General features: G+C 44.8%; 1 protein-coding gene across 1 annotated transcript in view; it reads right to left on the reverse strand.

Annotated features, from left to right (window-relative positions):
- KRI1 (KRI1 homolog) overlaps positions 1-27,478 on the reverse strand; it is a 1,261,256-nt gene that overhangs the window by 1,073,893 nt on the left and 159,885 nt on the right. Inside the window, exon 5 of the mRNA XM_044084757.1 lies at positions 726-783. Within this exon, the coding sequence (XP_043940692.1) occupies positions 726-783 (58 nt within the window). The remainder of the gene's footprint in view (positions 1-725; positions 784-27,478) is intronic.

Raw genomic sequence — 27,478 nt, forward strand, 5'->3', positions numbered from 1 at the left:
GAACACTCAATAACCAAAGCAAAGAGAATGGATGCTCGTGACATAAAATGTAATACTGGATTTAAAAAAATGCTTTTTTCACCATTCTGAAACATGATACTCAGACTACAATTTCTCCATGGTGGTTATTATTTCAGTCCACTGTTTTTTCAAGTCATACATATTTTCCACATCACAGGAACAGAAAAGGAGTATGCACAAAAAGGTTCCTTCGACCGTTTCACACATCATAGGTTTCAAAACTCATAAGCAGATTTAACAGTGAAAACAGACAGGAAATGTTTTAACAGCAAGTTCTAAAGAGTAGGGAAAACGGGCTACCTAGCACTAGTCCAAAAGAAACAATATAGGAATAACTAATTTTCAGCATTCTAAAATGTTCAACTGAATAAAGACAATACAAGAAGAGGAAACAATGCTCCTGATCCTCTGAGAAGCACAACATCAAATCTGTCCAACCCTGCATCAATAAGCGGTCAGAAGGTGATGTAAGAGTGTCCAAACAAGCACATAGTGGAACCCATTAAAAAGCAGGCATCATGACATTTGTCCTGGTGGGCAGAAGATACCTTAAGCATCAGAGCACCCTATCTTCCAGATGGCTCTGACCTGTCAGATACGAACATCCTTTTCAATCAAGACAAATACAGCTACATACCACCAGAATGTCAGTTTAAACAATATACATATTCACAAGTTATTCTACTTCCAAAACAAGTTCTTACCTTCCTTTCCTTTACAGCGATCTCATCTTCACTAGACTCCTCCTCATCCTCAAACTTCCTATTCAGACAGAAAATGCAAGAACTGTGAATGGCATACAAACTGGTCATGTAAACAACACACTCCTACTAACAGGTGAAAAATGAACAGTAACAATCAGAACATGCTCAGTAAATGACAACACCCCTCCAATGCAGTTAAATTTATTTATTATTTTTTTTTTGCGGCAATGCTTCATTAACCTTATACACTTGCACGCCACTTGACAACAATGTACATTACTGGGCAGTCTGCATGCATGTTGCACACAAGTTACACCTCTGATGGTCGAGATAATCCAGAAGCCAGACTTCAAAACAGAGCATTAGCCAAGTACATATCGCGACAGTCTACTACCAGTATTTACAAACTATCCTTTAAACACCATTCAACCGCATTCAACAGTCAGCACATTTGTCATTAATGGAAACTGATAAGTCACAAAATTTCTGCTTCTGTGTAACAGTCTTAATAGGTGATGCCAGAACATTCACGTTCAAGTTACTGGATCGCCTTCATCAGTAAACATATAACTTTACTTTCATTTCAGTTGGAGGACCCCGATTTTTCCACTTCCTAGTAATGCAATTCTTTGGAGCCAGATTAACTAAGCTACACAATTTACTACTTCCCTTGCCAAACAAAGACCATTTGCCCATCCCAGATGAAATATATTTCTGGTTAATTTGAGGTTGCCTCCTCTAAATGACTCCAATAACCCCAGTACATTTTTAAACTGAACCAATGTCTTACATTCCCAGAAAATGTACAGCCAGTCCCCATTTCCTTCATCCCCACATCTCAAGCAAATCCTAGAAACAGTAGGGTATACACTGTTTAGTGTTACAGATTTGTAAAAATATCGATGTAAGCATTTCCAACCAGAGATTCTAAATTTCCTGGACTTAATGGCAACCTTAGGGTCACAGCATACTACCATTTGTCCTCCAATACCATTATTTTGCACAAGTATTCTTGGAGCCTATGTTATGACCATATAAGCTCTAACTATCACTCTATTAGTTCTCCCAAATCAGTACGAGCTTCTGTAAGGAACTGGATAAATCTAGGCATCCAGCAGTCCTGCCCCCATTACCCCTTCCTCTTTAACCCTAAGAAAAGCAGATAATCCCTGTTCACCAGACAAAACACTTCCCCCATTTCTTCCCAGTCTACAATCTTGCAATTCCATCTGTTCCTAAAGTCTCCTTCCCCACATGTGTTTGGCCTCATTATTACCTTTACCAGAGTGATTATTAATCCATCAGCCTAATGGTTTTGTCCCAGTTATTTCTGCTCCCAATTTCGCCTAGACATGGTTTAGTGCACACTAGCACCAGTATTTTTCAATTTCGTTATCTGGACTATCCGCTGTCACATGCCAAGAGGGCTGCAGCACTTGTACTGATTTGATTCTCACATTTCAGACAGGTGTTTGTTTCAGCCTCCGTGACATGTGTAGACGACACACTTCATGCAGTGCTCACTGCCAGTAACTGCCCATAATACTGCAATCCAAAAAGTACAGTTGTGTACACTTACCATAAATGTAGATGTTCGAGTGTATGATTTTGAGGTCAACATTTCAGAAGTCTGGATCCCGGTCGGAGGTACCACAGAATCTGGTTCCCCCTCGACATCGACGGTAGTCTGTGTCTGGGTAAGCTCCGAGGACAAGCCAGTCATCGGCTGCGCAACGGCTTCCTCTAAGGACGTCGTTGAAGTCGACGGATCCGCTGGGCGTGCCTCAACTCCTAGATCAGCAGTTGGATGGGTGTCGAGTAGCGATCTGGCAGGTGGGGAGGGCGTAGGAAGTTTGGCCTTCTTGCGCAGAGGTTCGGATTTGGCCTCCAATGCGGGATCCATTCTTAGGGCTAACCTTTTAAGGTGCTGGTTTTCTAGGTAGAGGTTTAAAGCGGCCAAATGGCTGCATAGGGTTTTCGGCACAAATGATTGACAAATTGAGCAGGCAGAATGGTCGTGCTCCCGGCCTAAGCAAAATACACACCTATCATGGGCATCTTTATGGGGTATCTGGCACCCGCATTGGGACTTTCCCTTTTTACCTGACATCAGCTAAAGGCTACAACAACCAAGCCTAAGCAATAACAATCAGCTAAACAAGAGAAAACAGAAACCCAATGGGTTACTTAGCTTTATTGATGCAACACCTTAGGAGGAGTGATCGTATGATGCATAGGTTTGTCTGTGGCTGAAAAGTTCTGAGGTTTGTGCGTACAGACATCACATTTAAGGCCACTGGTTTATGGCCTTGCATCTGACGTCCCACGCATGCTGCAACAGCTAAGCTGAAGCTTTTGTATAGGAGCTGACGTACGAGTCTCCTGATGGCAAGAAATCCCACAACTAGAAAGAGAAGGGCATCTATGGTTTTGGTAAGATTTTACACAACTATTCTTTTCTGGTCCCAACCTAGCATCATTGCCTCCTGTCTAATAGTAACTTTCAAATATGTAAGCTTTTGTAAGGAATTCTGTACATCTGTTTTCAAATGATCTAACCTCTGATAATTCCAAAATATTCGTTCCCATGTTCCTTTTTCCCCTTCACTACACCTTCAGTATTCACCATTCAGCTGAGGCAACATATTTTGTAATCTGCTTAGTGTATAAAAGTATGTGTGTTATCATTTTAATGCAAAAAATTCTAAATTTCCTTGATCTTATTGCGTGTTTTACAGCCACAAAGAACTCTGTCCATTGTACTCCGCTCATCTCTGTTACTTTTTGTAAATTATTTTTATGTTTTACAGTACTTCACTAATGCCAGCATGATACAGATGTTCTTCGTGTTTCACTGTTGCAGTCATTACATTTGGGTTATCCTGCTGGCAGGTTGCCCTCAGTCGGCCTGAATTCCAAAGTCTTGGGTCCTGCGTCGGTTGCTGTCGCCTCTTTCCTGACGTCAGGTCGTCAGGGGTATAAATGATGCAGCCAATGCCATTTTATTTAGTTTTTCTTGTCCCAGATGTCAGGTGCCCCCAAAAGGGTAAGCTAAAAATATGTAAATAAAACATACATGCACGAAAATAAACTTTACCTTCCTCTATAAGCAAATACACCACCTAGATTGTATAGATTAGAGAGTAAAGATAAGTTCCAGCAAAAATAAGGGGATGGTGGGTGGGTAACCTGGACTGCAACAGTGAATACACTCGAACATCTACATTTATGGTAAGTGTACACAACTTCTTCGTGTTTCACTGCTGCAGTCATTACATTTGGGTTGAGTCCCAAAGCTATGGTTGGGGGGCTGGAGCTAAACAGCATTAGGAGCGGCTATGAGGCCCTGCAGAACTGCAGTGGCAAAGCCTGCCCTGGATTTAGAGTAAAGAGGCAGATTGTAATGTTTTGTAAAGGTATGCACTGAACTACAAGTAGCAGCCTCTAAAATGTCTTTGGTTGGTACTCCCCTGAGAAAGGCTGCAGAAGTGGCTGCAGCTCTGGTTGAATGTGGCCTAATGCTCTTAGGCACTGGTCTGCCATACTGTGAGTAGCAGAAACGGATGGAGTGACCTATCCACTTTGAAATAGTCTGCTTGGAGATAGCCTTTCCTTGTGATGCTGTGGCATATACCACTAGTAATTGTTCTGTCTTTCGGAAAACTTTAGTTTTGTCCAGGTAGAATCTAAGTTGTCTGTGTACGTCCAAAGAATGCAGAATTTTCTCTCCCTTGTTCTGTGGATTTGGATAAAAAGTTGGCAAATGAATTGTTTGGTTAAGGGCTACACTGGATACCACCTTAGGCATAAATGTAGGGTTTGTTCTCAGAGAGACCCTGTCTGGATAAAAAATTATAAAGGGCTCCACAGCCATGAGAGCCTGTAGCTCTGAAACTCGTCTTGCAGAAGTTATTGCTAGGAGCAGAGCTGTTTTCCAAGATAAGAACTTTATTTCCATAGTAGCAGCTGGCTCAAAAGGAGGCAAGGTGAGTTTTTCCAAGACATAATTTAGGTCCCATGCAGGTATTGGTGTTCTCCTTGGAGGCCTTAAGTTTTTGGCTCCTCTGAGGTACTGCCTTAATAAAGGATGAGAAAAGAGTGGTGGCTCTGTATTGTAATGAGCCGAAATGGCAGAGGCATGGATTTTAATTGATGAAAAAGATAGGCCTTTGTCCAGCATCTCAGTTAAGTATTGCAAAATCTGAGGAATATTTGGGACAGCTGTATCAGTTCCTTGAGCTTGGTTCTAAGCACAAAATCTCTTCCATTTTCCAGCATAGGATTTTCTAGTACTAGGCCTTCAGGCTTCTAAAATTACATCCATCACAGCTTTACTGAGAGGTGTGGTTTGTATGGCTACATTATCCGCCATACTGCCAGGTTTAGGGTCCTGAGTTGGCTGTGCAGAATCTGATTGCTTTGCTGGGACAGTAGATGAGGGTATTTGAGGTAAGGTCCAGGCTGGGCATTGGGACAAGTTCCTTAAGATCGGATACCAGTATCCACCAGTACTGTGACTATAAAGTAGCAGGCGTCAGGGGCTGCGAAAGCGCCTCACTGAGAACCGGCGACTTGCTTAGGAGAAGCTTCGCCAGTTTTGGACCTCGGTTGCCTGTCTTTTTCTTTTTCTTTGCGTTTCTTGTGAACTCCGGTAGTCGGATGGCTATCTGACGACATTGTATAATTAAATCTTCGCCCAAAATAGCTTAAAGCAAAATCGTATCGACGCTTAATAGTGCACTGGTTAAATCTAGCACAAAACCGACAACTAGAAACGTTGTGGTCCTAATTCCTAAATTCCTAGGCAAGGAATACAGTAAGAATGAAAGTCCTTATGAGGTATTTGCTTCCCACAAGAAATACAATTATTAACTTTTTCTGACATCGGTCTGGAGCAAGAAAAAAGTTTCCCCAACGGGGTACTTAGCTTTTAATGTAGACTTTGGATCTGAAACTTGAACACGAAAATCTCAGGAGTCAGCTGACCGGCACTTGCAAACTGCTTCTGCTTCGGGCACCGTGCGGCAAGAAAGACTAAATAAAATGGCGCTGGCTGCATCTTTTATACCCCTGACGACCTGATGTCAGGGAAGAGGCGACAGCAAACAACGCAGGACCCAAGACTTTGGAATTCAAGCCGACTGAGGGCAACCTGCCAGCAGGATAACCCAAATGTAATGACTGCAACAGTGAAACACGAAGAACATCTGTATCATGCTGGCAATAGTGAAGTACTATAAAACATAAAAATAATTAAAAAAAATAACAGAGGTGAGCGGAGTACAACGGACAGAGTTCTGTGTGGCTGTAAAACACAAAATAAGATTAAGGAAATGTGGAATGTTTTGCATTAAAATGATAACACACATACTTTTATACACTAAGCAGGTTACAAAATATGTTGTCTCAGCTGAATGGTGAATACTGAAGGTGTAGTGAAGGGGAAAAAGGAACATGGGAACGAATATTCTGGAATTATCAGAGGTTAGAGCATTTGAAAACAGATGTACAGAATTACTTACAAAAGCTTACATAGTTGAGCGTTACTATTACACAGGAGGCAATGATGCTAGGTTGGGACCAGAAAAGAATAGTTGTGTAAAATCTTACCAAAACCATAGATGTCCTTCTCTTTCTAGTTGTGGGATTTCCTGCCATCAGGAGACTCGTACGTCAGCTCCTATACAAAAGCTTCAGCTTAGCTGTTGCAGCATGCGTGGGACGTCAGACGTAAGGCCATAAACCAGGGGCCTTAAATGTGATGTCTGTACGCACAAACCTCAGAACTTTTCAGCCACAGACAACCTATGCATCATACGATCACTCCTTCTAAGTCGTTGCATCAATAAAGCTAAGTAATCCATTGGGTTTCTGTTTTTTCTTGTTTAGCTGATTGTTATTGCTTAGACTTGGCTGTTGTAGCCTTTAGCTGATGTCAGGTAAAAAGGGAAAGTCCCAATGCGGGCGCCAGATACCCCATAAAGATGCCCATGATAGGTGTGTTTTTTGCTTAGGTCGGGAGCACGACCATTCTGCCTGCTCAATTTGTCAAATCATTTGTGCCAAAAACCCTATGCAGACATCTGGCCGCTTTAAACCTCTACCTAGAAAACCAGCGCCTTAAATGGTTAGCCCAAAGAATGGTTCCCGCATCGGAGGCCACATCCGAACCTCCGCGCAAGAAGGCCAAAATTCCTAGGCCTTCCCCACCTGCCGCATCGCTACCCGATGCCCAGCCAACTGCTGATCTAGGAGTTGAGGCACGCCCAGCGGATCCGTCGACTTCAACAACGTCCTTTGAGGAAGCCATTGCACAGCCGATGACTGGCATGTCCTCGGAGCTTACCCAGACACAGACTACCGTCGATGTCGAGGGGGAACAAGATTTTGTGGTACCTCTGACTGGGATCCAGACTTCTGAAATGTTGACCTCAAAACCTGACTCCAGGCCGGTTCCAACTTCCACCCCGGCCAAAAAGAAGCAGAAAACCAAGCAAACCTCAGCCAGATTAGCTGGTTCAAATGGAGCCAGTGTTAGTTTCGTTAACACAAAATTAAGATCCCAAAGCAGGGTCTTTTACGCACAACCCCTTTCAAAAACATTTTAACATAAGAATGCTTTGAAAGAGGAGGACCCATGGACAGATATGCTGAAATGGCCAATAAATGAACTCTGATGGAGGAATAAGAAAGGCCATATGATAGTAACTCACACTAATATTGTAAAACCAGAGAATATCTAGCCCTGAATAGCTGCTGGTTATGTTGTTGACACCAACTAGAAAACCTTTTCCATTTACTAATATATGATTTTCTAGTAGCAGGCTTTCTGCCTTCATTAGAACCTGCTGCACATCCTGAGCAAACAGGTGTCTAAAGGGAATTAAGTCCCTGTCATCCATGTAGTTAGCTGAAGTTGACTGGGGTTGGTGTGTATCAAACACCCCTGATCTTGTATGAGTAGATCTATTCAGGGAGGAAGCTTGCAGTAACTGCCCCATTTCCAAAAGAAGGGAAAACCACTGTTGCCTGGGCCAGAAAGGTGTCACCACAATGATCTTCGGGAATTCCTTCTAAATCTTCAGAAGCACCTTGGATATTAGTGGAAAGGGTGGAAAAGCATACAAGAACATTTCTGTCCAACTAAAAGAAAATGGACCTGAAAGGGTGGAAAAGCATACAGGAACAGAATCTTGCCAGCTGATTGTTCAAAGAAAAGGCAAACCGGTCTGAGAAACTTCCCACAAATGGATCAAATCTTGGAGGACTCCCTTATCAACTTTCCATTCATGACTGTCTACCCTCATTCACCTCAACTTGTCTGCCACACAATTTTGCTCTGACAGGATGCAGAACGCCTGTAGAGTGAGACATTGCTGTGAAGCTATATCCCAAGCTAACATGGCTAGTCTGCAGAGAGGGTACGATCTGATTACCCCATGCTTGCTGATGTATAACATGACTGAAGTACTGTCTGTAACAACTTGAAGAAGTCTTGAGGACCAAAGATGATACAGAGAGTCGATTGCCTTAATTAGGGCAAGCATTTTTTTTTTTTTTTTTTTTTTTTTACATTCATGTGCTTGCATCTGTCCTTGGTGCTCTACACACCCTGCAGTTTAATCTCTCCTGAAACTGCTCCCCAAACAAAGTCCGAGGCATCTGTGGTGACTGCTTCGAAACAGGGAGTGAGAAGGGAGACCTGGATTTAGGGATATCTGCTGTCTCCACCAAGTGACTTCCCTTCTGACAAACTCCAGTACTGTGATCTGAAAACACATGGGGTGTTGGTGCTAGGATCAAAGGGACTCCAAATACCACCATTTCTTTTTCATGTGGCATCTTGCCAGAGGTATCACGTGAATCACAGAAGTCATGAGACCCAACATCCTGAAGTATTCCCTCACAATGCCTGAAGTCTGACTGGAAAACTCTAGCGATAGATCTAAATACAAATCTTTGAAAGAAAAGCTCTTTGAACTGAACTGTGGTTTCTAGGTGACATCCAAGAAACAGTTCTGTGAGGAGGGGTCAAGAAAAACTTTTAAATATTCTCTTGGAATTCCAGCTTGTGTAGCATCTCTCACCCAAGAGACAGAGATTCCTGACACTTATGAAAAAGACTCTGCAAAGATAAGCAAGTCATCTAAATATAGAAAAATGTGGATACCCTGCAGCTTGAAATAAGCTATAACTGGAGACAGGCACTTTGTGAACACTCTTGGTGCAGTGGATAGTCCAAAGGGTAAGGAAGAGAAAGTACAGTTGTATAAAATCTTACCATATCCGTACATGCCCTTCTGTTGACTGCTGTAGTATTCTTTACCTAAGGAATCTCCTGCCAAGGATAGCAAAATGTCTGGCCAGTATACCAAAGCCTTTTAGCTCTTATAGATTTTGTATATCACACATATGCGTCCCTCATAAAGGTAACGTTAAGACATGTGCACACTCAGAAAATGCCCCAGGAGGAACAGAATGCCCACAGGGAAAAGGAAAAGATGTGCCTCCAGAAGTAGAAAACCGGAAGAAGAAGAAAAGACCGTTGGTCGTGGGCAAAAATAGGAAAGGGCAATACTAAGAACAGATGGGATAGGAGGTAGGAAAAAAATGCTGCAATAGTGAAGAGAAGGACATGTTAACATTTTGCTTCTGGTGAGAGAAGAAGCAAAGGAGTATTGTATCCTGTAAAATGACTATACAAAGAAACAGCTCCAGTATTTGGTAATGATGACCATCCCTCCTGGCATGCCTAAAGCTCAGTTCTCTGTGCTTTCTCCTATTAACCTGGTGAACTTGGGCATTCTGAGGCAGTGTAGCAACTGCCTCATGTACACAGGCAACCCTCTCCTCTTACCTCCCAACACTCAGACTTGTGAGAGATTCACTTATCCAAATTGGAAGCCATGCACTCTCAAGCCAAGACCGGAATAGCTGGTCAAGAGGAGAAGGTCACCACCTGCACCACACCACATGCAACACATAACCCTGCAGAACACCCACCATCAGAGCTCTCACATAAAAATACAAACCACACACCCATCTTCACAGAGATTCTCAATAAAAATCTACCCAAACAGCAAAGACCTCCAAGGCAGAAATACACCTGACCACCACAACACAGCACAAACCACAAGACACATAGTTCAACTACGCATTGTGCCCCCAACCTAAGCCCCTAAGGCAAAACAGCTTGCCCAATACACTAATCATAGGTGATTCGAAAGTGAGGCACACCGATGTCCCACTCACTAGGTTGAATAAGGAGAAGGTAACAGTCAGCTATCAGGTGGCCAAATCCAACACACAACACACGCACTCATGTCACTCCACAACAAGTACAAGTATGACTTTGTCACTGTCCGTGTGGGTGTGAATGACCTGAGATGCACTTCCTTGGACTACATGAAAAGAGACATGGAGAAGCTCTCTGATTATGTGGCCCAGGCAGGCATGACCTTAGCCTGAGCAGCATCCTACCATCACCCTGAATGATACCGCAGTACAAGCAGAAAATGATTGACTTCAACAACTGGCTAAGTTTCTGGTGTCATTCTAAGGGGATCCAGTATCTGTCTGCTTGGGATGACATGACTGACAGACCTCGATGCTTTGCCAGAGATGGCCTGCATCAATCACCCCTGGGTTTCAAGATACTGGCTAAGGCCCTTGCCACCACTATAGTGCCTTTTTAGGTGATACTCCAAAGACCAAATTACCACCGTAATGGCTATAAAATAAATGCAATCTGAGGGTCATGTTGCTCAGTGCTAGAAGTCTAAATCTCAAGATGCACTTGCTTGAAGCACTCGTCAAAATGGAGAGCATCGACATTTGAGCTGTAACGGAGACCTGGTTTAAAGCAGCAGAAAGCACCCCTGCGCTACCAGGCTATAACTCATTCACCTTTTGGCGCCAGAACATGGACCGAAGCTCCAAAGGCACTGGTGTCTCCATATTCGTAAAGGATATGCACACCTCCAGACTAGGAGCCCAGCATTAATACATCTGAGAGACTTCAGGTACAACTAACACTGGGTAAGACGGCGATTCAGGTTGTAGCCTGCTATAGGTCCCCAACCATGTCCCAAGACTCTCACTCCACGTTCCTAAGCACCCTGGAAACTATTAGGGTCCAACTCAACACTCTCATACTAGATGACTTCAACTACCCTCCATCAACTGGGAAAACTACTCATGCACCAATACAATGGCCCAACGCTTCCTGGAATTCATCATTTCTAATGCCCTGGACCAGCTCATTCTTACCCCACTAGAGGAAGCAACATCCTTGACCTGGTTATTGCTAACATGGGCAACCGTTGCGCTACACCAATAGTCAATGCCTCCTTGGTTAGATCTGACCACAAACTAATCACCATGGAAATCTACATCTCACCCACACCCCCCGCAAAGGTAACCACCATGAAAAACTTCTCCAAAGCTGACTCTGGGCTCCTAAAAACAAAGGTGGCTAACTTCACGGCACCCATGTCAATGGAAAATAGATGCATGACTGCAGAATCATACACCAATGCACTGTATGAACACGTACATAAATCCATGGAACTAGCCATACCCAACAGAACCAAGACGCTCTCCTTCAGAAAAAGGAAGCCAATCTGGTGGTCCCCTGCCATTAATAAACTCTACAACAGAAGGAAGAAATTGCTGCAGAAAAAGGTGAGGTCCCAAGACTGGAAAAACTCCTTTATTAGCCTCAAAAAAAGTTGAGATCCCTCATCAAAACCTCTAAAGCCAGCTATGAAGGCAGAATTGCTGCAGACGCTAAAAACAACCACAAAGCCTTCTACAGTTGTATCAAGAATCTCCACGGCAATACCTATGTTTGCTCTAAGTTACTGCATAATGGTACCCACTATACTGAGCCAACAGATATTGCCAATATATGGGCCAACATATTCATTGCCAACTTTACCCCTCTCCACCCTCCAAACGACCAATCACAATACTGCAGGAATGCCAGACACCCAGCATTACTGTAGCACAGGTTAAAGGTGCATTATTCAAGGCCAAGAATACAGCTTCCATGGGACCCGACCATATCCCTGGCTGTGTTCTACATGAACTACAAAGTGAAGTGGCACAACATCTGTGCACCCTGTTCAATCACAGCCTCACCTCAGGCTTTGTCCCTACCGAATGGCGCACTACTACACTCAAGGGGGAGCGACTACAGACCCTGGGAATTATCGCCCCATTAGCCTGACGAGTCTGATATGTAAGGCTATAGAGCGCAACATCATGGACCTAATTAACAAGGATATAGGGAATCTCCAAACTCTAGATCCCACGCAATTTGGTTTTGTGAAAGGTAGACCATGCCTGCTCAACCTGGTTGACTTCTCTGAGTCAGTCACCAGAGCAGTGGATGAGGGCAAGGCAGTTCATACAGCCTACTTCGATCTGGCCACGGACTTTGATACCATTCTCCACTCAGAAATTATTGATAAACTCACCAAACTAGGCATCAACCCCTATATCACTAGGTGGGTTGCAAATTGGCTCACAGATGGAACCCACAGTGTGAAAGCAGCGGACTCCAAGTCAGACTGACGACCAGTCATGAGTGGAGTCCCACAGGGATCAGTTCTGGGTCCTCCCCTGTTTGGCATCTACTTCTCAAAAGTCCAGGCAAACACGGAGGGACTCTGGCTGACCAAGTTCACAGATGACTGCAAGATGGGAGCCAATATCAACTCCCCAAGTGATGTAGACATCCTACAGAAAGGCCTCACTGAGACCAATGACTGGTGTCAAAACCATGGCCTTAAGTTTAATGCCAAAAAAGCATCGTCATCCCCTTTGAGAAAAACTCAGTTCCCACGAATTATCTCATCGATGGGAGCCCACTAAACACTGAAGGTGTTATAAGAGATCTGGGGACACAGTTTGACAACAACCTCTCCTTCAACCACCACATTGCCACTGTGGTCAGAAAGTCCTTCTATGTGGCACATCTCATTACCAAGAGTTTTGCATCCAGGAAGAAAGCGGTCATCATCTCTCTCTACTCTTTCCCCATTAAGCCAATCATCGAGTATAATGCCCCAATTGGCATGTACCTCACTAGACACATGCAACAGCTGGAAAGGTCACAAAAGTACCTCACGAAGAGGATCCTAGGCCTTAAACACATGTTCTACACGGGCAGACTCAAAAATCTCCAGCTCTTCTCTGTCTCATATCATCTACTAAGAGGAGATCTCTGCTTGACTTACAAAGCCATGTCTGACCCAGCTCTGTTAGAAATGTTACAGCTAAAGAAATACCAATCCTTCCGCACCACACACTCCACAGACCTCAACCTCATTACCACAATCAACAGAACATGCTAGAGGGACAGGTACATAACCCAGAAACTGGCCATGCTCTGGAATAGATTTCCCATACATGTCAAGGAGAGCACCTCACAGGCCATCTTCAAGAGAAATCTTGATGAGTGGATTAGAAATAGAAAGTTAACCCCGGGGGTCACTGTAGTAGCTCTACTTAACAGAGGCACTGGGAGCTAACGTCGAGCAGCACGATGCCAGGGCACTTCTATGGGCTAGGCTTGTAAAGGCTCCAGGGCCATTAGCCTAGTACACACCTACGAACCTACTGTAATGGCAAGATTTTATACAAATGTCGTTTTATACTGTCCTTCCATATGACTGTTGCAGTATTTTTTATCTAAGAGAGAACATAACAGCTCAAAAGGAAGCCTGGGAGGAGAAAGGCATAAAAGAGCCCTCTACAAACACCCATGCAAGATAGCCCTGACAAAGCCTGCACTGGCCCTGGAAATAACATCCAACTTGTAATGCTTAGTGAAAGTATGCACAGAGGACCAAGTAGCAGCCTCAAGGATGGAATTAGTATCCTGACCCTTGAAAAAAGCAAAAGACCTAGTAGAATGTGCCTTGACCAATAAGGAACAACATTTCCCGTGAAAAGAATAACAAAAAGAAATGGCCTTAGAAATCCAGGAGGAGATGGTCTGCTTAGAAACAGGCAAACCTAACAAGAGGACCAATTGCAGAATGCTAACCAGGAAAATAAAGGATTACCTCAATAATATACATGAGTTTAGAAAGAATGCTGTTTTTTTTTTTTTTTTTTAATAATGCCACAGCACAAAAACTTTTAGCACAATGACTCAGGCAACATAAAGTAGAAAGAGTTGTCGCCAGGCATAGGGAACCTATAACAAAGAAGATTAACAAGAGATCCTTTAGAAGTACTAGAAATATTTCGGAAATTTTATGAAAGTCTGTATAAAACAGAGAAATATGGAGAAAAAGCACAAATGGAAATGTTTATGGAAGAATTAAATATGCCAAGATTAGAGGTAGATGAGGCTCAATTACTAACAGTTACGTTAAGAAAAGAGATAAAAATAGTGATGTAGAAGCAATCAACAGGAAAGTCTATAGGAACAGATGGTATTCCTGTGGAAATCTGGAAGCTAGGAGGGGAAAAACTGATAAAGATCTGGAAGGTTTTGTTTAACAGCATTTTAAGAGGAGGAGATGTACCAACATCCTGGAAGAAAGCAGTGGCAGCTGTAAATACCTAAAGAGGGTAAAGGCCCATCAGATCTAGCTTCATACAGGCACATTTTGATGTTAAACCACAATTATAAAGTGTGTATGTCTGTAGTGGCTAAAAGAAAGGCAAAGATGATGCCAAAATTGATAGGTCTGGATCAATGTGGTTTTGTGGAGGGGAGAAAAACACATGATCAGGTTGATTAGGAGGCTATATGAGGGATCGTAGAAAAAAAAATAAAGTGAGTGGGTTCCTCTCTGATAATTTCTGTTTCAGCAGAGGAATAAGGCAGGGGTGTCTTCTTTCCCCTTTGTTATTTGCACTGCATTTAATACCATTAGCAAAGAAAATAAGTGACTCAGAAATTCAAGGATATAATTGGTAATGTAGTCAAGAATAGCTGACTTTATTTGCAGATGATATTATTTTATACCTGATAAAACCAGAAAAGGACATTTCAGTGTTGTGGAACATTTTGAGGCAGTTTCAAATCCTTTCGGAATACAAAATTAATGAAGCTAAAACAGGCAATAACTGTAAATTATGTACCCGCTTATGAATTGCTTCAGCAATATCCATATTGATGGGGACATGATAGAATGAATTAGGAGTATGGATTAAAAAGGATGCTAGTGTGGCAGCTAAGGATATGTGGGAAGAGACTAGACAAAAGAGAATACAAAAACTGAAAAACTGTTATATGGACCCAAAGACAAATCTTCCAACATAAAAGATCTGTCAAAAAGCAAATTGAAGGTCATGCTGCTTAACGCTAGGAGTCTTAACCTAAAAATGCACTCACTGAAGACTCTCCTTGCACTGGAAGATGACAATGTCTGTGTGGTAATGGAAACTTGGCTCAGGGCTGGGGACAGCACCCCTGAGTTACCAGGCTATACCTCATTCCACTCTTTCTGATCCTGAAATGAGGTTGCAAACACTAAGGGTGGTGGAGTCTCTATCTTCATTAAGGACAGGCACACCTCCAGACTGGTTTGTCAGTATGACCCACTGGAATTAGTCCAGGTGCAACTGACAGTTGGCAAGACACCCACCCAAGTTATAGCCAGCTACAGACCCACTTCCTTGACTCAAGACACCCACTCCTCCTACCTGGACCTAGTTGACTCCATCAAGGTATCCCCTAACACCCCGATCCTTGGTGACTTCAATTACCCCACCACAGACTGGGTGAACTATTCCTGCACCAATGCACTCACCCAACGATTCCTTGACTTCATCAGTTCAAATGCACTAGACCAGCTTGTCTCATCCCCCACAAGGGGAGATAACATTATGGACTTGGTTCTCACCAACATGGGTGACTACCGCACCACTCCCATAGTATGTTCATCCCTGGTGAGATCAGATCATCGATCTGTCTCATTCGTAGTCTCTATCCCACCAACCCCACCCCACCTAGTCATAACCAGGCTGAAAAACTTATCAAAAGCTGACTACAACCTCCTAAGGGAGGGTATCAGCAGCTTCACACCACCATCCCCCTCACAGGATGCAGACAAATATGCTGAACAGTATGCCAATGCAGTATACAAGCACCGGTACACCTGAATGGACTCGGCCATAGTCAACAGAACTAAAACCTGCTCCTCAAGGAAACACAAACCTGTGTGGTGGACATCCTCTATCAACAGGCTTTACAACAAAAGGAAAACTGTTGTCCAAGGGTAAGGAAAAAATTCCAAATTGGAAAAACTCTTTACTCAGCCTCAACGAACAAATTAGATTACTAGAGCAAACCTCAAAAGCCAATTATGAATTGAAACTAGCCTCCGAAACAAAGGGAAACCACAAAGCCTTCTTCAGTTAAGTCAGGAACCTCACTGGCAAAGCCCAGGTTTGTTCTGAATTAGTACTTAATGGTACCACTTACACTGATCCTGTTGACTTAGCTAACATGCTAGCTGACAGGTTCAGAGCTAACTTTACACCCCTATCCCCCCAAAGGCACATTCAACATCCCTGATAATTGTCCCGCACCTCACATCTCTATAGATCAAGTGTTAAAGGCCCTACCCAAGTCAGACAGCACAGCTTCTATGGGACCTGACAGTAACTCAGGCTGTATTCTGCACCACCTCCAGCAAGAACTAGCTTTGCCACTGAGCACCCTATTCAATCACAGCCTAAGTACAGAGTGGAGAACTTTTAGTTATGTACTTACCATAACTTTAGATGTATGGGATCCATCTCGCCTACATTCTCTACAGATGGGTTCGGAGCCGATCCTCGGCTCCGACTCGGCCGCTATACAATAGAACGCAGTCTCTTATTGGCTGAGTTACCTCGTATCCCTGGATGCACCACTACTGCTTCCCCAGATCTTGTTTGTCCACACACATGCACACACACATAGACTGTTGTTATAACATTGCCCGGTGTTCCAAGAGAGGAAGAAGTTGAATTCGGATCGTCCGGTCTCTTCTGGTCTACGAGGCAGGGGGAAGGAGGGTGGGTTATTAGGAATGTAGGCGAGATGGATCCCATGCATCTAAAGTTATGGTAAGTACATAACTAAAAGATGTAATGTGATCCTATCTCGCCTACATTCTCTACAGATGGGACAGCGTCCCTAGCACCTAATTCCTGGGTGGCTCACTGGAAAACGCTCCTGAGAACCGTGGAACCGAAGGAAGCTCGGCCCCTAGATGCCACATCCAATTTGTAGTGAGAAATAAAGGTGTGTAGAGAAGACCACGTAGCAGCCGCACAAATGTCACTAATAGAAAGCTTGGAATGAAAGGCTGCCGAAGTGGCCATAGCCCTGGTAGAATGAGCTTTCACTGGAACTATAAGCTCCTTATTTGAAATGAGGTAAATATGACTGATACAGTCCCTGATCCACTTGGCAATAGTGACTTTCGTGACGGCTTTGCCCAATTTACTATCCGAAAAGGACACAAACAGTTGATCTGATTTTCGTGCTTGGTGTGTCCTATCCAAATAGAAACGTAATTGTCTGTGCATGTCTAAGCTGTGAAAGGTATACTCAGCTCTGTTTGAATACTTAGGGAAAAAAAACGGTAATTCCAGTGATTGTTGCAAACAAAAATTAGAACAGACCTTTGGTATAAAGGATGGGTTTGGTCTAAGAGATACTCTATCTTTGTGAAATACCAGGTATGGTGGTTTTACACAAAGGGCTTGAAGTTCTGAAACTCGCCTGGCTGATGTAATAGCAACTAGAAGATCAGTCTTCCAAGAAAGAAATTTTAAGTCACAGGTTGCTGCTGGCTCAAAGGGAGATGAGGTTAATGCACCTAACACCACGTTAAGGTCCCACAGTGGTGCAGGATGAGATATAGGGGGCCGTAGAAGCCAAGCTCCTTTAATAAAGGCTTTGCACAGCTTGTTGCTCATTAAAGGTGGATCTGCGCTCTCGTGAAAATTGGAAATAGCAGCCAATTGAACTTTGATGGTAGACACCGAACAACCTTGGTTGAACAGGGAAGCTAAAAACTTCAGGACCTCTGACACCGAGGCTGTCATAGGGTCTAATCCTCGGAGTTGGGCCCAAATAGCAAACCTCTTCCATTTATTGCTATACATCTTTTTAGTAGAAGTCTTGTGGGCCGAGGACAAAATATGCATGACTTCAGGGTCGAAAGAATGGCTCCTAACTATGGTCGGAAGAGGAGTAGCCAAGCTGCTAACTTCAGTGAATGGAGGGACAGATGGAGCTGTCCTGACTGATGCGTCAAGAGGTCCGGAACTTGGTCCGGAAACCAGGGACCCTGTAATGCATATTTGTGAAGAAAGGGGAACCAGACTTGACGAGGCCAGTATGGGGCGATTAGAATCATTTTGATTTCCAAGCGAATCGCCTTCTGAATCACCTTGGGGAGAAGGGGAACCGGTGGAAAAGCGTATAGCAGACCGGGGGGCCAAGCTTGGACTAGAGCATCCTTCCCCGGAGCTGGGGTGAGAGAGAAGAACTGCTGGCATTTCGCATTGAGGGGAGTTGCGAAAAGATCGCAACAAGGAGCTCCCCATCTCGTGAAAATCTGTGTTATCACTCTGTCATTCAAGGACCACTCGTGAGGGGAGAGAATAGTTCTGCTCAGTCTGTCGGCTATCACGTTGGATCTCCCCGGAATGTGTGTTGCCACTAGGAAACGTTTGGTAGCAATCGCCCAATCCCATACCTTCATTGCCTCTCTGCAAAGGGGGTAAGACCTGGTCCCTCCTTGCTTGTTTAAGTACCAGACTACTGACATGCTGTTGGACTGAATGGCAATCGTACCCTGGGGGAGGTGATTGTGCAGTGCTTGCAACATTAAAAGCACCGCCCTCATTTCCAGGATATTGATGTGGAGAAGACTCTCGTCGGTGTGCCACGTGCCTTGGACCGACCTGTCCAGATAATGTCCCCGCCACCCTGTCTGGGAGGCGTCCGTGGTCAGCGTGGCCGAGGGGGATGGGGGAACGAAGGGTCGTCCTAGATTCAGGTTGGAGGAAAGAAGCCACCAACGACGATCCTGTTTGCATGTCTCTGTGATCAAAATGTGGTGACTGAGGGGGAGGTCTTGATAAGACCACTGGACTGATAGGAGCCACTGGAGTATCCTCATATGCAACCTTGCCAAGGGGACCAGAAGAATGGTGGCTGACATGGAACCCAACAGCTGCAGGACCATTCTCATTGGAGCGCGACGTCTGAGGAGTAATGCCCGAACCTGAGACTGCAACGTTGCTATCCTTTCCGCAGGAAGATAGACTCGCATCTGTCTTGAGTCTATTTCTGCACCAATAAACAGAATACGCTGCGATGGCAGCAATACAGATTTTGTCCAATTGAAGGTGATTCCTAAGGAATTGCCTAGAGAGATAGTGGCTGCTAGAGCTTTCAAGAGTAGATGCCTGGAGGTGGCAGTTAGGAGCCAGTCGTCTAGGTATGGAAACACCTGGAATCCTAGACTTCTCAGGTGAGCAGTCACCACCGCCAAACATTTGGTGAACACCCTGGGGGCTGTGGTGAGACCAAAGGGCAGGGCAGGGCACGGAACTGGAAATGACTGTCTCCTAGGCTGAAGCGCAAGTGTCTCCTCGACGCCTGATCTATCAGAATGTGATAACAGGCGTCTTTGAGATATATGGAGCACATCCAAACACCTTTCTCCAAAAGCGGGAGAATGGATTGCAAGGTGACCATCCGGAATTTGGACTTTTTCACTAATCGGTTTAACTTGATGAGATCCAAAATGGGCCTCAAGTCCCCGGTCTTTTTTGGTACCAAAAAGAATCTTGGGTAAGTCCCTGATCCGGCCTGATCTGCGGGGACAGGTTGGATGACTCCTTTTTGAAGCAGCTTCGATATTTCGCTGGCTGCAAGATCACGTTGACTGGGTGGCGGGTCCGGGATTCTTTGGGATGGTGGGGAGGAGAGAAGGGAATGGTGTAACCTCCGGCGATGATTCGGAGCACCCATTGGTCCTGAGTGATATTTGCCCAGGCCTTTAGGTGCCTCGAAAAACGACCCCCGACTGGCTCCGGAGCTGCACAGTCGGGCACTCCTTCAGGGATGCTGGAAGGAGGAGGAGCCACGAAATGACTCGCGGTCTCCAGTGTTGCGGGGGCCTCCGCCGCCTCTGGGACGGCGTCTCCCTGAAAAATTTCCCCCTCTGCCTCTAGAAGGGGAATCGCTCTGCTGCGACGAGTAAGGCTTTTGAGACTTACGGAACCACATTTTCCCTCCTTTTCGAGCCTTGGGATAAGGTCTGAAGGGAGTGGAAAACCGGGCCCCTACGGCAGTTAAAGTCTTACCCTCCTGTTTGCAGTGAGTCAAAGTGTCCTTTACCTTGGGTCCAAACAGTGAGGACCCCTCAAAGGGGGCGTCGGCAAAGGAAGACTTAAAGGCCTCCGCAAAGTGACACAGGCGTAGCCAGGCTTGTCTCCGTAGAGCAACACCTGTTCCCGCCGCTCTGCTCGCTCCTTCGGCTGCATAAGAAATGAGCCTCATGGACGAGTTGGATAATGAGGACAGGGTAGCCAACTGGGAGTTAACCGTTTGGGCCAACTGCTCAGGTAAGTTACCAGAGAGGGTATCCAAAAGCTCCTTGACCAGATCCCTCTGCAGTCTTGTGAAATGCGTCAAGTAGTTCAGAGACCTTAATGTAAAGGTCGCTGAAGCAAGGGTGCGCTTCCCGTACCGATCCATGCTCCTAGACTCCTTATTAGGAGGATGGATGGACGTTGAAGCCTCTGCCACATCTTGCTGGGTGGCAGATGCCACCACCAAGGCATCTACAGCCACACCTTTCGAAAGAAAATCCTTATCAGGGGGAGCTGAAAGGAATTTATTGGGGCGAGCTGGCACCGGTTCAACAGAATCCGGGTGTTCCCACGCCCTTCGAGAGATCAAATCCAGAAGCTCATCAAAGGGCGGAGACACCCAGGAGGCGGAGGGCTGAGCCCCGAAGGCCTTGAGGAAAACCGACTCCTCAGCAGAAGGGGGTTTGGACTGCCAGTCGCCACGTTGTTTAAGGATCTCCAAGATGTCCGCAAAGGATACATCATCCGAGGATGACTTGGGGGACCCCTCCGCATCATCGAGGTCGGTATCCGAGGTGAGAGACTCATCAGGGGAGTCGACGGTGCTTCCTCTTGCACTGTTTCTTCCTAGGAGGTTCATCCGAAAGCGTTTCAGAGGGACCTCCAGGAAGAAGGGAACCCCCAATGGGGGTAACCTCAGGCCCAAGGGGTCCTCTGTCATGAGACAGGGGGATTGCAAAGGAGCCAGTCTCCGTGCCAAGGGTAGGTGGTGGTGAGATGGTAGAAGTGGCCAGAGAGGATTTGGCCAAGGCACTCCTCATGGCCTTGAAGGCGGAACCCCCAGAGTCCTGGGATGGTTCAGCCCCCAAGGCCACAACAGCAGTCGGAACTCCCGCAGCCGACGCACCGAGAGGGAGACTCGGAACCGAAAGGATTGGTCCCGAAGCGTCCCCCCGGGGCCGACAGAGGAGGTCCGCGTACCGAACCCCGACCCGAAGGGCGGGGTTGGAGTTAGGGTCGGAGCCGACCTGACAACCTAGACCGGCTCCACCAACACCGACTCCAATGGCGCCAAAGCTGTTGGAGGAGGAACCAAGATAGCAGGATGGGAAATCGGCTCCGGAGCCAACTGGGCTGGAGCCGAGATCAATTTTGCAAAGACCGGAGACTGAAAAAGCCTTTGAAGCACCCTGTCTACATCCAAATCAGACATCCTCGACGGCCGAGAAGAGACCGATCGGGTCCGAGTCGACTTCTCCGCCGGCTCCGAAAGACTGGGGGACCGGCTCCGTATGGGTTCGAGAAGTATCGGCGCCGAGGGAGATTCCACTACCACTGCAATTTCCCTCGGAGCCAATGGGGACTTCGACACCGAAGGGGAAGAGTCTGAGCGGGCAACCCTCATCGGCTCCGAAGGCAGTGCAGCCGATGGAGATGACTCGCCTCTCGACGCCCGAGCTCTCGACTCCGAAGCCAGAGGAGTCGAGGCTGGAGACATCGAGGCAGACCGTTCCGCCCTCGGCTCCGAAGTCCGTGGAGCCGACGGAGAAGCCTGCCGTGACTTTTTATCTGCCGGATCCGACGGGCTGGTCGGAGCCGAAGATTTTTTCTTCCTCGAAGGGGAAGAAGAAGATAGGGCTTCCTCAAAGGAAGGGGTAATAAGCCCTTTCAAAATCAACTTATTTTTCCTCTCTTGGAGGACGCGAGAGGAAAAAGCGTGGCAAACGCTACAGGATTCCTGGAGGTGTTTCGGGCCCAGACAGTAAACACACAAAGAATGGTCATCCGTAACGGACATTTTATAACTACATTTTGAACATTTTTTAAACCCTGATGGTCTATGTTCCTTCGACATGGCTAATCAACACACTAACTTCAAAAAAAAAAAATAAACTTCAAAGACTACCACAAACGACAGCCTAGACTCTAAGTAAAATGCCTGGGATAGGGCAAGGCCCCTCTAACTTAAGCGGGAACGCTTACCACAAAAAACACTAAAATACACAGTCACACAACAACAAGTAGCTGTTAAAACAGCTTTTGGGTGAGTTTTAGCAAAAACTAGACAGAAATAACTTCACTAAGAGGCACTTAGCTCAGCCAAGTCCGAGACCACGTCTATGCTGTAGAAGCGGCAAACGAGATCTGGGGAAGCAGTAGTGGTGCATCCTGGGATACGAGGTAACTCAGCCAATAAGAGACTGCGTTCTATTGTATAGCGGCCGAGTCGGAGCCGAGGATCGGCTCCGAACCCATCTGTAGAGAATGTAGGCGAGATAGGATCACATTACATCTGCCATTGTCATCCCCTTGCACAAAGGTGGTGCTACTACTGACCCAGGAAACTATCACCCCATTAGCTCGACAAGTCTGATCTGTAAAGCCATGGAGTGTATTATTATGGATCTCTTAAACAAGGACATAGGCAATCTCCAAGCATTTGACCCGACCCAATTTGGATTCATCATGAGCAGATTTTGCCTGTTGAACCTGGTTGACTTCTTTGAGACTGTCACCAGGGCCCTGGATGAAGGAAAGTCAGTATATACAGCTTACCTTGATTTGGCAAAGGCCTTTGATACAATCCCCCACTCGGACATCATCGAAAAGCTAACACAACTTGGCGTAAATCCCTATCTCATCAGGTGGGTTGCCAACCGGCTCACCGACAGGACTCAAAAGGTCAAAACAGGTGCCGACACCTCCGACAGCAGACCTGTCACTAGTGGTGCTCCCCAGGGATCTGTCATGGGACCCCTACTGTTTGGCATCTGCTACTCAGTGGTCCAGGCAAAGACAAAGGGCCTGTGGCTGACCATGGCTGCGGATGACTGTAAGTTGGGTGCAGTCACTGACTCCACAAATGATGTTAATGATTGGTGCCAAAGTCATGGTCTTAAGTTAAACACAAAAAATGTATTATCGTAGCATTCAGCAAAAACATGACCCCTGCTGATTACCACATCAACGGCAATGCCCTAGGCACACAACCTGTGGTAAGAGACCTGGGTACACAAGTTGACAACAATCTCACATTTGATAATCATGTAATGGCAGTGATCAGAAAAGCCTTTTACTTGACTCATCTCATAAGTAAAGGGATTGCATCCAGAAAAAAATGAGGTTATTACCTCTCTGTACTTGTCCCTCATTAGGCCAATGATTCAGTACAATGCCCAATTTGGTATGTACCTCTCCAAACACCTGCACCAACTGGAAATGCCACAGAAATACCTCATAAAGAGAATCCATAGCCTCCAACACCTGTCCTATGTGGACAGGCTCAAATCACTATCACTCTACTCAGTATCGTACAGATTGCTGAGAGGTGATCTGTCTCTCGCCTATAAGGCAATATAGAGATGCTCCATATCCGTAAGTCTAAATCCTCGTGCATTATCCGCTGAAAAGGCCTAAATCTAATATGCAAAATCAACAAAAACCCTCTTCAAGCACAACCTTGATGAGTAGATGGGAAACCACAAATTTGTCGCAGGGGTTCTACCTATGTCCCTCACTGACAGGGGAGACAAGTGTTGACTGAGGTTTCTTTTTTGGATAAATCTTTGGCTAGACTTGTAAGAGCCCCAGGGCCATTAGCCTAGTAACTTCCCATGATGCTATAATATGGATAGCAAGATACAAGCAGTTAAAATGTTTTTCTTCCCCTTAGTTTTATACACAGGCCAGTCATATTTTTATCAACCAGAGAAGATGATGTAGATGGCCATTAATAAAGAGCTGAAGGATTTTATCTGCAAGGGGAAGACAGCAAGAGTCAAGTGGCATACGCTGATTCTTCCAACTGAACAAGGCAGTTTTGGGATTACCCAATTTGAAGGGGTATTTCAGAGCTGTAGTTAATGCTCCTATACATAGCACAAGCAGATACCTGTAATTCTAAGTGAAAAGGGATGAAGATGAAACAGGGGAAGCTCAAGAGCAAGTAGAGACTGGGGTTTTGGATGCAGATGCTTAAGGAGAATAACAATAACTATGCAGAATATTGTATTCATAAAGTAGCACAACGTATTCTAAGAACTAAGCCAGTACAGGAATGGAGAAAGGAGATTCTAAAATAGAGATGACTGCAATTAGGGATACAGACAAGAGGCAAGAGGGAGCTGGAATGTATTGGAGAAAACTGGTACAAGAACCAAGGCATTGGGAGCAAATAATGAGAGAGGCAAAGGTAACAGGATGGGAAGAGGTCAAGAATTTACTTGGACTGCAAGATAGAGATTGCCTTCCATATCAAGGATTGATATCTGAGTACAGGCAAAGAAAAAGAAATAGGGGGATCTTAAACAAAAGACCAGCACTGACTGAGTTTTTAGTAGAATCTAGAACAGAAGCTGCGGTTAAAAAAGGAATAATTAGTACAGCACACAAAATATTGCATGACAACTATAAGAATCAATCAGAAAAATTTAGATTGGGAAGAGAGATTGGATAAGCAATTCACAAAGAAACAATGCAGGGGTACGTGTATGTCTCCCAAATATGCAACAACATCTGGAAGATTTAGGATCTTTGCTTGGAAATATCTATATAGATATTTTTATACCCCAAGTAGACTCCAAAGAATTTTAACTCGGGTATGCAGCAAATATTGGAGGTGTGATGGGGGAAGAAAGAAGTAACTGACAACATATTTTATGGCAGTGTAATGAGTTGGCAGACTTTAAAGATTCCCTGCAGACTGCTCTGTCAGAGATACTATCGGTGTAACTATGGAAATAATTTTTTTAAACTATGATGCAGAATGGAAATTGCCTAGACATGCTATGGCCATGCTGTATCTAATTATGGTGGCTGCTTAACAACTGGAATTGGGATCTTTAGAAAAGGATAGGAGCAAATTACATAGAAAAAATGGGAATTGTGGGAACAAAACATACAGAGGAGGAACAAGGTTTAAAAGAAAGCAGGATTTGAATTAGCCATGCAATGTTTGACTGACAATGACTGGATAAATTATAAGTAATGCAAATGTTTGCAACTGAAATTGTGTCAATATGGTTTGTTTTCATTTATATAAATGTACGATTGCCTACATCATACATGACAATTTAATAAAGATGTTTCTTGTTTAAAAAAAAAAAAAGAAACAGCTAAAACAAAGTCCTGCGATGAAAGGAAACAAAAAGCTGCTCTGTTTTACAAATAACTTTACTTTTATCCAAATAATATCTAAGCTGTTTATGTAAATCCAAGATGTGAAGAACATTCTCATTGGCAGACTGCGCAAAAGAAAAAAGGAAGGAAGAGGAACACACTAAGTAAGAGATAACTCACTGATCATCCTGGGCATTAAAAAAGGATTAGAACAAAGAGACACAAAGGAGGAATGGCCACGGGAGCCTGAAGTTCAGACACTGTCTTGGCTGAAGTGAGAGCCAAAAGAACAATAGTCCTCCAAGTACAAAACAGTAAGGAAGCTGAAGAAGCAGGCTCAAAAGGAGTTCAATTCAATTTTTCAAGCATACAATTGGGGTCTCAGGAAGGAGGAATAGGCTTCCTGCAAGGCCTAATATGAAGGATGCCTTTACGAAATTGATTAAACTCAAATCTAGAGGCTAGGGGAGGAGTCAAGGGTAGACAAGCAGAACTTGCTGACAGGTGAGTTTTAACTGAAGAATATTCCAACCCTAAGGAACCTCCACAGATAGGGGATCCTGATGATGAGAGAGGCACCAGATATAAAATCGCTTCCATTGGGACATATAGAATTTCCTGGTAGTGGGTTTCCTAGCCTCCTGCAGAACCTGAGCAAGTCCTCAGAAAAAAAAAGGTGCCTGAAAGGGATCCAAACACGATCAGACACAGAGTCAGTTGAAGACTGGATATGAAAGGATGGATAAAATCCCTTGTCTTGGGTGAGAAGATCCACCCAGTGAGTTAACTTGTGGTGACTGTCCCTGGTCAAGTGAGAAAGAAGGGGGAACCAATGCTGTCTGGGGCAAAAGGGAGTCACTAGCAAGATTTTGAGACAGTTCTGCCTGATCTTGTGCAAGACTCATAGTAACAGAGGCAAGGGAAGGAAGGCATAGAGAAACATCCCCTTCCAAGAGAAAGACAGAGCTTCCGCTTTCCAATCCAGGGCCTTGGGACTTGGAAAAGAAAAGAAGTTTTTGTCTGTTCAGAGTGGAAGCAAAAAGATCTACCTGAAGAATATCCCGGCAATGGACAATATCCAAGAACACGTCTGTGAAGCATTTATTCATGAGCATGTGTGCTTGACCTGCTCAAACATTCTTCCAAGCCATCAGATTACACTCCAAAGGGATGTAAACTTCCTTAAGAGTCACTTGATACTGGACAGCTAGATCCCAGATCTGAAGAGCTAGCCTGCAAAGAAAATATGACAGGGTGCCCCCTTACTGGCTGACATACTACATCACTGTGATACTGTCTGTAAAAACTTTTGAGGGGCTCAGGATGAAAAAGGGGAATGAAAATCCTGAACAACCAGAAGCAGAGCCCTCATCTCCTTTATACTGATGTGGTCTGACCTCTGATGATGAGGCCAGAGACCCTGAACCTTGAGGGGCCATGTGTAAAGAGCTCCTGAGTAGAACATGGAGCTTGAAAAGGAAGCCCTGGACTGTGAGAAAGCTAATGAATCCACCACTGAAGCTCGAGCTTGAGACAGGGAAGGAAAGGTACCAGGAAGTCCAATGGGTGGCAATGCTGGAGCTACACTGACTTGAGGTACCAATGAAGCTTTTCTCATATGGAGCTTGGTGAGAGGAAGCATGGGAAAGCTGGAAGACATGAACCCAAGAACCCTGAGAAATTCCCTGGCTGAGATAGTTCCCAAAGAAAGAAGGGTTTGAAAAATGGCAATCAGACAGACAGCCTTGGGGGTAGGCAGGGATGCCAGCATGTGAAAGTACAGTTATGTACACTTACCATAAATGTAGATGTTTGGGTGTATTCACTGTTGCAGTCATTACATTTGGGTAATCTGCAGGTTGCCCTCAGTCGGCCTGAATAACAAAATCTTGGGTCCTGTGCCGGTTGCTGTCTCTTCTTCTATGACATCAGGTTGTCAGGGGTATAAAACATGCAGCTGACGCCATTTTATTCAGTTTTTCTTGCCCCAGATGTCAGGTACCCCCCAAATGGAGAGCAAAAAAATATATATATATATATAAACAAACAGAAATATATGTAAATGCACT

Source organism: Protopterus annectens, chromosome 9.part0 (assembly GCF_019279795.1).
Source record: "Protopterus annectens isolate FY-2018-M chromosome 9.part0, PAN1.0, whole genome shotgun sequence".
Taxonomy (NCBI): domain Eukaryota; kingdom Metazoa; phylum Chordata; order Ceratodontiformes; family Protopteridae; genus Protopterus; species Protopterus annectens.